This window comes from Diabrotica virgifera, chromosome 1 (genome assembly GCF_917563875.1).
Source record: "Diabrotica virgifera virgifera chromosome 1, PGI_DIABVI_V3a".
NCBI lineage: Eukaryota > Metazoa > Arthropoda > Insecta > Coleoptera > Chrysomelidae > Diabrotica > Diabrotica virgifera.
This window is the reverse complement of record NC_065443.1, coordinates 315,402,034-315,418,851: the sequence shown is the minus strand read 5'-3', so window position 1 is coordinate 315,418,851 and position 16,818 is coordinate 315,402,034. Positions and strand designations below refer to the sequence as shown.

Genomic DNA, 16,818 nt, shown 5'->3' with positions numbered 1-16,818 from the left:
CATACTGTCTGTGTGCGCATGCGCGTAGTATTATGAAATTTTACTCTCAATCGCGCCTAAAGAAGTATAAATTCAAAAATGTTTTGTTTTGCTGCTGTTATTTAATTCCTCAAGTTCTTTGTTTATAACAATCTTATCGACATCCGGATCAACTGTTACCCAAAAAATTCGTGTTCTACGGGTCAAAATACATAAAAAAATTTGGGTAAATCCATCTGAATTAAGGAGGCCGCTATACCCCCCTGACGACAGGACTAATACATCTAAAGGTGGGAAACAATAAATAGAGTGTAAGTTTATAGGTCTTTATCGTTAAATCTCCCACATTCACTAGTTTCATTTCTTTTTATCTGACAACTTAATTTATGTTTTCCGTCTTTTGCGTTATTTTGCTGGTTATTAGCGCGCTTATAGTGAATAGGATATCATTGTTCTTCTCTTTCTAGTGTCTTTTTTCTTTGTAAATTTTCAATCAACCGATTGATTGTTACACCAAGCTCTACTTGGTATTTTCGCTTTATACTATATTATCTTCATTAGACTTCGTTCTTAAGTCACCAGACACATAAGTTTAATCAGAAGAAGTAGGTAATACAATTTTACAACGGATTGCAAAATTAACTAGATGAGGCTAGAGAATATTACGAAGCAATAATAATAATGGGGTAATCAGGCCCGGCCCCAGGGGTGGGCGAACTGGGCGACCGCCCAGGGCGGCAAATTTTAGAGGACAGCCAATTTTTGAAATTGAAGAAATAACAACATATGTTTTTAATATCATAAAAAATGAATATTCTGAACAAGAGCGACAAAAATGTAACTGTAGAATCGAGAATTAAGTAAGTGAAACAATAACAATTGCAAGGTTCATCCGACGAAAAATCGACAACACCGCCTTCTTCTTCATCGCATAAGAATAATAGGATCAGAAATAAACTAAATTCACTGAAATTCACTTAAAATTAACTTTACTGAAAATGGATATAGGTAATAATTAGAAACATATGGCTAAAGCTTTGTCCAGCCACACTAAGTCTCCAGTTCATCTACAGTCACAGCGACAGTGGGTAGAACTAGCCATTAGATTAGAATCGGGAAAAAATCATAGATGAAGAAACACAAAAAGTTCTAAATTCAGAAACTGGTCATTGGAAAAATGTAATACAACGACTTATATCAATAATACAGTTCTTAGAACAACAGTGTCTTCCATTGAGGGGCGATTCTGATAAACATTTTCATCAAAACAATAAGAATTTTTAAGCTTTTTGAGCTCTTTAATAATTTTGAATCTGATTTACAAAAGCATATTAGGAGAATAACTAATGGAACTAACAAGCAGCATCACTACTTGGGAAAACGTATTCAAAACGAAATTATTCAGCTCCTCCATGACCAAATCAAAAATAAAATTTTAAACTTTTAGAATTCAGCAAAGTATAATAGAATAATTTTAGATTGTATATCTGATATTTCTGGGGTGGAACGGATGACTATTGTTGTACACCTGGTTCCAAAAAAAACTGATACGACTCTTGACGCGTATTTTGTAGAAAATTGAGCAGTGTATTTTGAAGGATAAATACTTAATATTTACATACTGTCAATGTCACTGCCAAATCTTAAAATTTGTCAGATAGCTTATTCTGTTCTACGGTTATTAGACTTTATTATTAATCTTTATTATTAATACTTTCTCCGCAAGTGAGGGTATCTTATCAACTGTATTGTTTTTAAACAATAGATGATAAAATAAAAATATTGACAGTTCAAAAATGTGAACATTATTGCATTGTGTGTGGCCTAAGTTTGGGCTGAAAACTGAAATGTATTACATTTTTACAAAATTTTGGAATATGTTTAATTACGTAGACCAATTTTAACAGTTGTTTTCAATACAGATTTGAATCATCTACAAATAGTTTCTAATGTCTTTTGATGTCAAATAATTAGGGAAGCTGGAATTCAACAGTTTAGATTTTTACATTGAGTTAATGCAAAATTGTGACGCATGTCAAAATTCCCAATGTATTTTAATTGTATTCATTTTTTTTTTCGAATCCTGAGAAAGCTAATAAATATTTTTGAAAAATTTAAACTCAGAATGAAAGACTACATTATTACCGAGGGCTGAAAGTCCCTGAAAACTTCTATAATATTTATTTTAATAAGTTACAGGGCTGAAAATAAAAAAAGTGTGATATTTAATTTCAAATATTTCATTCAATAGAAACTGCTTGTTTATTCTAAGGGGCTTTCCGCCCTCGGTAATAATGTAATCTTTCATCCTGCGTTTAAATTTTTCTAAAATACTTATTAGTTTTTTCATGAATCAGTTGTTTGTTGTTTGTGTATTTTATTATTTGTCTGTCATAATAAATATAATGTCAGATCAATCAAATACACTGCTCAACATGATGAAATCTTACTAAGAGTCGTATCAGTTTTTTTAGGAACCGGCTGTACATTTTCTCGATTTCTTGTTCACAAAGTGTTAAAATTGAAGAACATTTTCTTGGATTTGTGTCTGTAGTGGAAACCACTGGCTTAAGAGTTACAGAGTCCTAGAATGAACTGAGAATACCTTTGGAAGATATGAGAGGACAAGGGTATGATAATGGGGCGAACATGGAAGAGAATAACTTGGGAGTTCAAAACAGAATTTTGAAAATGAATCCTAGAGCATTTTTTGTCCCATGTTCTAGCCTTTCACTTAACGATGCTGCTAAAGCCTCACAGTTTGCAGTTTCTTTCTTTTCCTTAGTGACAAAAATTTACAACTTTTTCTCAGCAACTCAGCATCTATTCATCGTTGGACTATGATGAAAAATCATATTTCTAGCCTAACATTGAAACCTTTGTCCGAAACTAGATGGGAAAGTAGAATAATTGATGCAATTACTCCCATTTAGATACCAAATTGAAGAAATTTACGATGCTCTTGTCGAAATCACTGTTAATAAAAACAACGATAAAATGGTTGCTCATGAGGCAAACTTTTTGGCAAATCAATTCACTGAATTTAATTTTCTTTACTCTGTGGTAATATGGCATGACATTTTACTTCACATCAACGTAGTCGCATATGCAGAGTATTGATATGAGAGAGTATAAAGCTATCAGTTTATTAGAAAAATCGGAAATCCATTTTAAGTCTCTCAGAAGTGATTTAAAATTCCAGGGCTATTTGACAGACGCAAAAGAGCTCATCAAAGTTAGAAATTGAGAACCTGAAAAGGAGGCACAGTTATAGCCAGAAAGAGGAAAGTGAAAAGACAATTTGGCCATGAGGCTGAAGATGAAAGTATGTATAGACCTAGATCCAGAGACACGATATAAAGTTGACTTTTGTATAAAAATTTTAGACACAACGGTTAATGCATTAAGTGATAGATTTCAGAAAATTAAGAGCCATGGTGAAATTTTTGAGTTTTTGAGTATACCGTTAAGGGGGGGGGGGGCGACGGCGCTCGGCGATCTTGCCCAGGGCGGCAAAATCCCTAGGGCCGGGCCTGTGGGGTAACTTCATGATTTTAAGCGAAAATTTGACAAAAATAGTCGAAATATTAATAATATTAGTTTTTTTCCTTTTTAGGTACCTCACCACTGGCCAGAACAAAGAAGACTAATTGTTAGCCTTAGAAATATATTTAAAAATTCTTTGAGAGAAATCAATTTTGGTCATAGACATATAGCAGAAATAATTGCAGAGATCATAGAAGTGTCTAAAATAAGGAAACTTCTGAGGCCGATACAACCGAGGGTGGTGATTTTAGGTCCAAGAGGTAATTAGTTGATTTATTTTTGTAAGTTATTCTTTTTCTGAAATTTTTGATTGATGCTGAAAGATAAATTATATAAAATCATCGTCGGATCAGATGCTGATGCTAGCCAACATAATATCCAACAATTAAAAGAGTCATGGAACTAGAAGAAGAAGAAGAAGAAAAAGAAGTCGGATTAGATCTAATATGCGTCATTTTATGTTGAGCAGTCCAAAAGATACATACATACCCCGGAGCTGACATAAATTCAGATCATAATCCATTAGTAGGCCTAATGAAGATAAAACTGAAAAATATCCAAAAACAAACAAATATACCACGATTTGATGTCTCAAATATAAATGAAGAACCTGTACGTCAGAGGATAAAACAAGAAATAAATGATAACTTAAAGGAAATCAAACAAGACGTGATAACAACAACAGATGTTAATGACAAATGGAACATTAGTAGAGGCAGGAAAGAAGATATTACCCACAAAAATAATAAAAAACAGAGATGGATGACTTCAGAAATCCTAGAGCTAATGGAGGAAAGAAGGAAACATAAAGGCAGGAGTAAGGCAAAATACAAGGAAATACAGAGATTAATATGAAAGAAAATAAAAAAGGCCAAATTCACCTGGCTGGCAAATCAATGTAGTGAAATAGAAGAATATTCTAAAAAAAGTATGATAGCTTTAACATGCACAAGAAAATAAAGGAAATCACAAATAAAAAGCGAAAAAAGAAAGACGGCCTTCTTAAAGACATAAATATAAAAATTATTGTAGAAGTCACGGAGAAATTATAAAAGTGGAAGACATACATAACAGATCTGTTTGAGAATAATAGACAAGAACCGGAAGAAATCGACAGCGAAACGGGACCAGAGATCATAATGGATTAAATCGAACAAGCAATACGAAACGCAAAAAAACGGAAAAACTGTAGGTCCAGACGAAATACCTGTGGAATCACTGAAATGTCTAGACGATGAAACTCTACCTGTACTACTGGATCTGTTTAATGAAGTATATAGATCCGGAAAAATCCCTCAGGAATGGTTGGTGTCCACCTTTGTAAGAATACCAAAAACAATATATGCCAAAGATTGTTCGGACTATAGGATAATATTATTAATAAACCATACCCTCAAAATATTTCTAAAAGTGCTTCATGGAAGATTATACAGAAAGCTAGAATATGATATGGATGATACCCAATATTTGGGTTCCGCAAAGGACTTGGAACAAGAGAGGCATTGTTTGCGTTTAATGTCCTCTCTCAAAGATGCTTAGATATGAACCTGGATATTATTCCTGTTTCATCGACTTTGAAAGAGCGTTCGACAGGGTCCGACATGAAAAACTAATACAATTATTGAAAAACAGAGATATAGACAGACGAGATTTACGAATTATCATAAATCTGTATTGGAATCAAAAGGCCAATATAAAGATAGAACAACAAGAATCCGAGAATATGGATTTAAAGAGAGGGGTAAGACAGGGTTGTGTTCTGTCGCCGCTACTGTTTAACCTATACAGTGAAGCCATATTTCAGGAAGCGATAACGGAGCTAAGTGATGGAATCTCTGTAAACGGAAGAATAGTAAATAACATAAGATTCGCTGATAACAGCGTTATAATGGCAGACACCCTGGAATCGCTACAAGAATTGCTAAATAGAATTAAAGATTATTGCATTCGGTACGGACTAAAAGTAAACAAGAAAAAAACTAAATTTATGATCATCTCAAAAACAGAACATGGAAATGAAAGGTTAATGATAGAGCAAACCCAAATAGAAAAAATAAAGACATACAAATATCTGGGAACATGGGTCGATGACAAAAATGACCAAAGCAAAGAAATTAATGTCCGAATTGAAACTGCAAGGCAAGCATTTATAAAAATGAAGACACTGCTTACAAACAAAGACCTCCAGTTGCCTCTAAGATTGAGGGCTCTAAGATGCTACATATTTTCTATATTGCTATACGGAATGGAAGCTTGGACATTGGAGAGACAACACATAAGAAGAATAGAAGCGTTCGAAATGTGGTGTTACAGAAGAATATTGAAAATTCAGTGGGTTCAAAGGATTACCAATGTTGAAGTGCTACAACGTTTAAATAAGGAGTTAGAAATTATGAAGAGTATAAAAACTAGAAACTTGGAATATTTGGGTCACATTACCAGAGGAGAAAAATACGAGTTGCTGAGAATTATTATGCAAGGAAGGATCCAAGGAAGAAGAAGCATAGGAAGAATACGTATCTCCTGGCTGAGCAACCTTAGAGAATGGTTTAACTGTAGTTCATTACAACTGTTCAGAGCAGCAGCAAACAAAGTGACCATAGCCATTATGATATCCAACCTCCGATAGGAGAGAGAACTTTAAGAAGAAGAAGAAGAAGTCCAAAAGAAAGCGAAACAATTAATTTATGATTAATGCCTGGTTACACAAACAGATCTTAAGCTTAAGACGTGCTTCAAGCTCAGCTTACGAAAAATACGCGTTGCACTATTGGGTCCTGGACTAATTTTAGCTTGCCACAATTGATTGCCACGTTGATTGCTTAGATAAGAATCGAAAATTATGGTGCAATATCAGTGAGACTCAAAGGGGCCTATTTATAAGTTGAGCTTAGCTAAGCTGGAGCTTAAGATTTGTTGGCGAAACCAGGCATTAATGTCTTAAAGAAACCAGAGCTGGAAATATGTCTCACAAAGTTTAATGGCGTCAATACCAGGAGATGCATTTTTAGAACTCTTTAATATTTGCTTTAAGTTCGTCAGCTAAAATGGGGCTTAGTAAAAAGTGATCATTGGTAAAGATGCTTCGTATAAATACTGGTAGATGGACATAATTTGGAGTGATGTTTGTGAAAAGATTTTCTACAGTACAATCATCATTAGCGGTGTACTGTTTGGTACCCTGAATTTTCATAACGATTTTCCAAAGCTCTGAGGGCGAAGTGCCTACACAGCGAAGAACAAAACTAAGTCAAACTAACGGTGTGAGCGAAGCGCAAACATTGAAGGTGTGTTTCGCTCGCTTGACCTATCAGGATGCAAATACGTGTGGTGCTTGGAAGAGCACCGTTTACATGTTGATTGTCTACAACGCTTGTAGAAGTGTCCCGGCTTAAGACAATTCGTGCACAGGTTCATCTTTCGTACTTTATCGAATCTTTCCTTCGATGAAAGCCGCATTGATAGATAGCATGTTCCCCTTTACACATAGGGCAACATCTTGCACTATCTGTGTTGTTTGGAATGTCCTGCGATGAGTATAGACCGCGAGTATTCTGCGAATGCTTTGTATTCCGCGGATATGCGCCCGCTTGCGAATTATTTCGCGTATTCTGTTTTTCCGCGTGATTTACCTCAATTGATTCTAAGAGGTCCACTCTTGATTTCAAAAACGTCTTGAAATCGTCGAAACTAGGTATTTCCTTGCCCGTTTTGCTGTTCTCCCACGCGCGTAAAGTAGATGTGTCAAATTTGCTCGAAATGATATGAATGAGGAGAACATACCAAGATCCTGTAGGTAGGCCTAGTTGCTTTAATGCTTATACATGTTTTGAAAAAATGTTAACTAGCTGCCGCAATCTACTAGATGACTCTTTATTTATCGGTTCTATATTGAATAGTGCATTAACGTGATTAGATAATAATAGTATATTATTGTCGTATCTTTCCCTGCTTAATTTCCACGCAATTGCGTAATTTCTTGTATTCAAGATTCTTGTCAAGTACTCATTCTTGTTGCCCAATGACTCAAAAATATTTGCATACTGTAACCAATTATTCATATCTCCATTATATCTTGGGCGAAAGCGAAACACAGCAACTATTGCTTCTGAGCGGAAAATGCAAAAAATTTAAAATGTAGAATTATTAGTTTTTTGCTATACAAGTTTTTAACTTCTAATATTGCGTACTTAATACACGTATATTTAGTACTTTTCTTTCTATGAGCGTCCAAATATAAAATAAGTTCCAGTATGTAAAATGTTCTGTTGCAGGATCTGGCAGAAAAACTCAAGCAGAGCTCCTTGCCTATAACCTAAACTTAGTCAACATAGACTTCGAGTATCTTCTTTGCCAGGCATGGATCTCGCCAACCGAATTGGGCAAACAGCTCCGTCAATGTAACAACGAAGTTTGTTTCCATGCCGAACTTCTTTCCCAAGTTGTTAACAAAAGAATTATGCAGATCGACTGTTTAAAACAGGGATGGGTTCTTACTGGATATCCTTATACTGTGGCCGATTTTAAGTACTTCGATTCGCTGGATACACCTCCCAACAGGTATTTTAACATTACTAAACCATATTTTTGTATTTAAAATTACTTTACTTTATCATGCCAATACATATCATTCATAAAATTTCGAAGCCGAGCTACAAATCTTCGAGAGTACACCGATGAGGACAGTTTCTGCATATATAGTCGAGGAAATAAAGCATTGTGGCTCGCAATTTTTTCGTCCAGCATGGATTTACTTGAAATTTTCACAGAAGGTAGGGAATAGTCCAAGAATCATTTTATATATTATCATGCCGATATCATACGCTAAAACCTTGGGGGTGGTTGCCACCCCATCTCGGGGGTGAGAATTTTTTATTACATTTTAACCATGTAAATCAATGTAAAAAGTAATTCTAAGAAAAAAAATATTTTTTACATTTTCTTGGTAAAACTAATATTTTTCCAGTTATTCGCGCTTGAAAGTAATAGTTTTTCGACGAAAAAATCGACTTTTTTAAAGGGTTTTTTGAGAATACCTCGAAAAATATGCATTTAGTAAAAAAACTGTAGATATCAAAATTGTCTAACACAAACCAAATTATTTTTCTTTAATATCATTAAGACCAATACAAACCGAGATACGGCATGCTAAAAGTTAGCTTTTTTCGTCAAATGCATAATTTGAAATATTAAAAGCCAAATAACGGAAAAACTTTGCATTTTTCGAGGAAAACTTACATAGTACTTTTCAAGTATACAGTTAGACCTTTTAAAAAAAATAATAAAAAGTTTCTAGCATTAAAATTAAGCGACTTATGATCAAAAAAGGTCGGTACCTGCTTTTCTTTATGAAAAAATCAGAGAAAACAACCCCCTAACTAGCCTCCTAATTAAAAATTGGTCTTCACCTTTCTTTAATTCCTTTTATATTTGTATTATCAATACACCCAAGTTTGACCTATTTAAAAGGCCTAATTTTAGAATAATTGGAGTTTAAAAAAAATTGATTTTTTGCAATTTCCTATTTTTTACTTTTACTTCAAAATATCTCCGAAAACACTGGAGATATAAAAAATAATGGACTACTAAATTGTAGCTTTTTTAATAGCTAAAATTACCTTGTGCATAGATTTTCATTAGAGTGAACAGTTAGCGAGATATAGCTGTTTAAAACCTCTATTTACGAGCAAAAACCCCCTTATTCGAACCCTTTAAACCCACCCCAATTAAAAACTAAGGGATCTTACGGAATTTATTTTACACAGTCTTATAGCTCTTCAAAAATCCTACAAAATAATTTTTGGAAAAAACTTTTTATCGCCAAAAATGAAGGAGCAAATGTTAATAAAACGAATTTTTTTTTTCGAAAAATTCGAATAGTCCGCTTATAGATTATTTTTAATGTATGTATAATACCACAGAACCGGTTCGTATACTGAAAGATGACTAAAAAACTATTTGTATTTGTACATATTTCCCCCGCTTGGTCATCCGAAGGTTAAAAACTAAGGGATCTTACGGAATTTAATTTACATAGTCTTATAAAAATAGCTCTTATCCTACAAAATCATTTTTGAACAAACTTGGGTTTTCCACAGTGAAAAATTTCCACAAATAGAGGAGCTATACTTATGAAACGAATTTTTTTCTCGAAAAATTCGAATAGTCCGATTATAGAACCTTTTCAATGTATATAATACCACATAACTAATTAGTATATTGGAAGACGACTAAAAAACTATTTGTGTTTGTATTTGTACATATTTTTTGTAAATTCGTATTTTTGTGCAAATAAATGTTTTTATAATTCTTTAATTTTACTGTTTTTTCTGTAAAGATCTATTAATTTATCTACTTATAAAATTTGTAATGTTATTAAGGGTGGTTTTTAAGGGTTGGAATATTATGATATTATATCCTAAAGCATAAAACAATCATTATTTAACCAATTAAAACCAAATTTTATCCATTTTAAAGTTTACAATGATTTTATATAATTTTTGACAATAAGGGGTAGTTTACACTCCTAAAAATAATCAATCCCCTTAAACATGATATAAAATCTGAAGTACAGGGTGAGATGATCCTAATCCCAAATTTTTAAGTAAATCGATGCAAGCCTAAATTATCCTTTTAGGATAAGTAAATTTTTTATAAGAGGAGCGACTGGGTAAGATCAAAAACAAAAGTCGAGGATATAACAACAAAAGTTGCCAAACTTAAATGGAGCTTTGCAGGCCACACTGTTAGACAAAAAGACCAACGTTGGAATGCCACGATACAACATTGGAGACCTTACCAAAGTAAACGACCGAGAGGAAGACCACAGATGAGATGGGTTGATGATATTAAAAGAGTAGCCGGAACGAATTGGAAATATGTTGCTCAAGATAGAGACCGATGGAAGGAGTTGGGAGAGGCCTATGTCCAAACGTGGACGATAGAAGGCTAAGAAGAAGAGAAATTTTTTATATATAGCTCCAACAAGGGTGGTTTTAAGGGTTGAAATATTATGATAGTACATCTTAAAGCATAAAACAATCATTATGTAACTAATAAAAACCAAATGTTGACAACACTAGGTAAAGTTTAAAATGTTATTTTATAATTTTTTACAATTAGGGGTAGTTTTCACCCTTAAAAAACCAAAAGCGTAGAACAGCTCAATATAGAAAATGAACTAGAAGGTGTAATGAGCCTAATCCCAAATTTTTGTACAAATCGATGCTGGACGAAAAAATTGCGAGGTTTGGCCATTTTCTCAGTTTAATTTCCTCGACTAATAAGAAGATGTTCCATATTCTGTATTTCTCTACAGTCACAGTTCACATCATCTTGGTCTATTTTCCCCCATTTTACCATGTTTGATTTCACTGAAGCCACCCTCGTTCTTATCCTATTCATGGCTTTCCTCTTTTTAAAGACTAGAGACTGGCCGGTCCATTGAACCTGAAGAAGAGAAAAATACTCAGGCGGTTCATCCTGCACTGTTCCAAGGAAGCATTTCCTGGATTTTAGATGCTTTCGTGGTGCTCGAGCTTTGTATAGGGCATGCCGCTCATTCGCAATCTGTTTATTTTTCTCTATATGCTCTGCAACGCTTCTGCGTGTTGGTGGTTCTGCAAAACCCGCTGCTTTATATAGATTTGAGAGTGGCGTTGGTTTTATGCACCCCGTTTCTATCCTGCATGTCTCATTTAGCGCAGTATCAACTTGTTTGTCGTGGACAGATCTGCCCCAAACGGGAAACGCATATTCAGCAGTTGAGAAACACAATAGGGAACTTATATAAAATTTTTAATTCGAAAAAAATATTATAGACCACAACAGAACATAATTTAAAACATGTATCAAAGATAAAAAAGTTTTGTTTGTCTTTCGATTGGCTCCTAAAGACGATTAAAAATTCAAATTATACCAGCCAGCCCAAAACGAGTCGTGACGTCATCGGGTTATATGTTTACATTTTGCACCAACAAAGTAAACAAAATTGTATATAATTTTAAATTCGACATTATAGACGTCAGTAGAAAATACAGCTATGTGACGTTAAAAGTGTTTGTGATCGTTTGAACTATTCATAGAAAATTTGTACTTTTACAAAATGGTTTTATTTTTCATAGTAAACCTTCTTTCCTTTCCTTCAATAACTATATCAAAGTCCAATCTCAAAAAACTGGTATATATTATTACAATGACATACGATAAATGTCATTAGAATATAAATATTCTTTCTATAAAACGTTCACTTATAAGGATTCTACATATAAAATTAATCCTAATGAAATCTGTACTATTTGTAACAATAAGGAGTTAGAAACAATTGAACATATACTTTTTGATTGTCCAATATATTCTTGTATGAAACAATCATCCATTAATTATATAGCCGATATTGATACTGTAACTCATACCTTAAATAACATTACAGTGTATTCAGCTAAAATAATGGCTGGCTATATCTGGAATGTTCTAAAACTTAGGTCTTTCATCATAAATGAATAGTTAAATACGTAAATTATACTTTGTATCTTTAATTAATTCTTATATAACTCGTTGTTTTTTTTTTTTTTTTTTTTTTTTTTTTTTTTTTTTTATTTATTTCTTTCTTTTGTTTATCCCTAAAATAAACATATTGTGTGTTTCTTGGGATGAAAAAAAAGAAAAAAAAAGGAAAAAAAAGGAACGAAATATTTGTTCTCACCCTTTCCATAAAATTGTAAAATTTTAAAAGGAAATAAATGTATCTATCTATCTAAATATTTTTTCTTTATTCCGCGACGACGAGCTGGCCAAATACCCAAGTAGGTGTAGGCCAATAAACTAAAGAAAAAGAAGAAGAATATACCTAAACATAACCATAAAGGGAACCATACAGTTAAACCATAGATATATTTATAAACGAAACCTTAATTCGCACACTTGATCCAACGTTGGTTATGAGATGTTAGCACCTCATTGATCGAATTTCGTAAAAATAATTATACCATCCTTTTGCTCACGGTTTGTACAGCAATGATCACTAGGTTTCAGATTTTGATCACCTGTAGTTTATTTTTTATTAAGGGTTGAAAATTCAAGGACGAAAAAAAAGATGTTGGCACCTCATTGATCGAAATCTTTAAAACAAATGACTGTATTCGATAGGAAATAAAGCGCTGAGCAATGATCACCTATTTTGAACATTGATCAGGCTTTTTTTTGCACTGAAAATAATTATTAAAGTTGCAATAACATTACCACGCACGCGCAGTCCATTAAAAATTTTATATCTAACAGGAGCTCTGTTCTTTATTTGAAAAATTTTCAAGGACAGTCACTCTTCGGTCCGAGTAAAATTATTCTGTCTAAATCTTGACCCGAGGGGTAGCGGCGTGTAATTTGGGTTGCCTATATAAACATCGACGAAATTTGAGTTATTTAAAACGCTGAAAAGACTAGTTAGTGATAATAAAAACCGATATTTACTGCGGTTACATGATATTTAATATTAAAATATTATTGGATGTGGTAGAATGTAGACTCTTTGTATAATTACCAATTGAACAGTGAAGCTGTTAGATCAATTTTCCGATTCAATCATTTCTACTGTTTACAGTTCTGTGTTTGTGTTTGCTTTTGAGTATGTATTTCATTTTCTTGACATCGAAAATGTTAGGTGTGGAAAGAATTAATAAGTGCGTGAAATGCGAAAAAGTGTATAAACATAAACATGATTTAAAAAGACATGTAAAAAGTTCGCATCCCGACAAATTGGATGCAATTGCCCCTTTAAAAGTGCTTAAAGGCAACGTCTATAAGTGCACACATTGTGATAAACAATTTAGATATGTCAAGTTTAAACTTTCATGTCAAAAAAGTGCACACAAATGTATCAGTTTCTGCAGAAACTAAAACATTTCATCATAAATGTTCTCTGTGTAATTATCATGCAACTTTTAAAAAGGACTTTATTAAACATTATGAAACTTCTCATAGCATTCCTATGCAATGCGATACAATAGAGTTTTCCAACCATGATGACTTTATTTCTTGGAAGAATAAAATAGAGCTTGAAACAAAGGCTAGTGTAGTTTTATTGCTGAAAAAGTGAACTACATAATTGCCACCGATAATAAACAGGCCATTTCGCGATTTAAGGTTATCAACACAAATTACACGCCGCTAATATTCGGGTCAGGATCTAGAATCGAGTATCAAAATTGTTGCAAGCTTTTTACTCTCCGAACGAACCGTTTTCTTACAGTGTTGCGCGATTTTGAATAAGTAATAAATTATAAGTTCTGACCCAGAAAACTCAGAATTGATTTTTACATTATAATCAAACGAAGCGGTTATAGTTAAATTTGTTGCTATCTAGAGAATGTAAAGATTATTCGTGATAATAAGAATTGTAATAGATTTCTTTGTTGTGGATATTAGGACTATTTTATTACACTATTGGCAACTGAGCATCTTAAAACATGTCTTATTATATGCATTGTTGTCAGGTCTAAAAGTTACTTTTTCTCTTAAAGTTTTTTATACCTACCTAATAATATTAGTATAATTATTATATTATATTATATTATATTATATTATATTATATTATATTATATTATATTATATTATATTATATTATATTATACAGGGTGTCCCGAAAAGATTGGTCATAAATTATACCAGAGATTCTGGGGTCAAAAATAGGTTTATTGAACCTCACTTACCTATATACAATAGTGCACACAAAAAAAGTTACAGCCCTTTGAAGTTACAAAATGAAAATCGATTTTTTTTCATATATCGAAAACTCTCAGAGATTTTTTATTGAAAATTGACATGTGGCATTTTTACGACAGCATAATCTTAAAAAAAAAAATTAAGTAAAATTTGTGCACCTCATACAAATTTTATGGGGGTTTTGTTCCCTTAAACCCCCCCAAACTTTTGTGTACGTTCCAATTAAATTATTATTGTGGCACTATTAGTTAAACACATTATTTTTAAAACTTTTTTGCCTCCTAGTACTTTTTCGATAAGCCAGTGTTTATCGAGCTATTTTGAATATTTGTCGAATCCACCACATATTTGTATATGGTTAAGTACGGATATAGAGACCTGTTAATAATCTGAAAATTTATTTATAATTTATATTTTTAGGTATATTTTGAAAAAGAAGCTACATCTCGATAAAAGGTGACTTATGAACAAAAGACTAAGAGACAAAAGTTTTAAAAACACTGTGTTTAACTAATGGTACCACAATAATAGTTTAATTGGAACGTACACAAACATTAGGGGGGTTTAAAGGAACAAAACCCCCATAAAATTTTTACGTAAATATATTGAAAAAGAAGCCGCATCTCAATAAAAACTGGCTTATCGAAAAAATACTAAAAGGCAAAAAAGTTTTAAAAACGTTTTGTTTAACTAATGGTGCCACAATAATGAATTAATTGGAACGTACACAAAAGTTTGGGGGGGTTTAAGGGAACAAAATCCCGATAAATTTTTTATGGGGTGGACAAATTTCACTATAATTTTGTTTTAAGATGTTCCTGACATAAGAATTATACATGTCCATTTTCAATAAAAAATCTCTAATAGTTTTCGATATATTGAAAAAAATCGATTTTCATTTTGTAACTTCAAAGGGCTGTAACTTTTTTTATGAGCACATTTGTACTAAGGTAAGTTAGGTTCAATCGAACTATTTTTGACCCCAGAATGTGTGGTATAATTTATGACCATTCTTTTCGGGACACCCTGTATAATTATATTATATTATAATAATTATACTATCATTTTTTAAAAAGGAATTTCTTTTTTAAGGAATGATAATATTATATAAAACTGGTGATTTTTTCCTTCGCCATGCGACGGGGGATACAATCAATTGCCATGTACAGTCGCTGTACTCAATTTTTTCTGGCATCCTCTAATTTTATTTGACAACCTCAACTATAAGAAAGACTGGATTGATTTCGCTAATTTTGATTTTGAAATATTTTTAGAAGTTGTGTTCTCACCATAGGTATAATAACACAATAGATTAGGCCAGGTCCGAAAAATAGCGTAACGCGGAGCAGTTCGGGTCGGTGGTCTATCTATCTCTCTTTACCGGCGCTTAGCTTTCTCTCTCTAGCATATGATGGCTGCCGCCTCTGTGTCACTCAAGGTTCATAGATAGTATGCAATAATCTACCTTGTGTGTCACTATCGTTCCATTACTCCCACCTCTTGGTAGATACGCTCACACTGGCACGACAGACAAAGATAGCTAGACCACTGTACTTAACCCGCGAGTAGTCACGCCGTTAGATAGAATCTCACATTTTATCCTTTTTCGCGATAACTTGATGAAAAATTTTGAAATTTTGAAAAAATTTCGTAAGTGCCTCGAGGAAGGGTTTAGTAATACGTAGGATTTTTTTATTTATTTATTTCTTCTTCTTCTTTTTGTGGAATTTATGGTTATGGGGACAGCCAATTAGCTTTAATAATTGTTAGAAATAATATAAAATAAAAATTTGTTGTAAATCCGTATTTAAATTCCAATTTTGAGATAGAATCTAACACGCGACTATTCACGTTACAGAAGTGAGCGCGACTACTTCCGGGTTAATATTGGCGTTACACCCAGAGATATGTCAAGAATAGATCTGGCTAGGGATATGCTAAATAATGCATCGGGGTGTAACGTCAATATCAAGTACGGTGGTCTAGCTATCTTTGTCTGTCGTGCGAGTGTGAGCGTATCTACCAAGAGGTGGGAGTAATGGAACGACAGTTAAGGCCGCGTCCCACCATCAAATAATTTGATCAAACTGGTTTGAGCAAACTGAAAGTGACAATTAGTGACGTCACATCCTGAATGTTCATTGTGGATAATAATGAAAAATTTTAATTTTAAATAAAGTACAAACAAGTTAGACAACTCAATACACAAAATTTGATCAAACTAGACTGATAGTGAGAGCACAGATTTTTAGAATTTCAAAAAAACTGCAATTGTGACGTCACTTTGACGTACTTCCGGAGTTTGCTCAAACTGTTTGATCAAATTATTTGATGGTGAGACGCGGCCTTTACACAGAGGCGGCAGCCATCATATGCTAGAGAGAGAAAGCTAAGCGCCAGTAGATAGAGATAGATAGACCACCGACCCGAACTGCTCCGCGTTACGCTATTTTTCGGAGTTGACCAAATCTATGTGTATAATATCTTTGTTTACCCCCCGATGCCACAGTATAGGAGGCCGATGCATTGAGTAGCATATCCCTAGCCAGATCTATTGTTGACATATCTCTGGTT

General features: G+C 33.2%; 1 protein-coding gene across 1 annotated transcript in view; it reads left to right on the top strand.

Moving 5' to 3' along the window:
- LOC126886400 (adenylate kinase 8) overlaps window positions 1-16,818 on the top strand; it is a 42,743-nt gene that overhangs the window by 5,708 nt on the left and 20,217 nt on the right. The window contains exons 3-4 of the mRNA XM_050653329.1: window positions 3,596-3,785; window positions 7,800-8,085. Of these exons, the coding sequence (XP_050509286.1) occupies window positions 3,596-3,785; window positions 7,800-8,085 (476 nt within the window). The remainder of the gene's footprint in view (window positions 1-3,595; window positions 3,786-7,799; window positions 8,086-16,818) is intronic.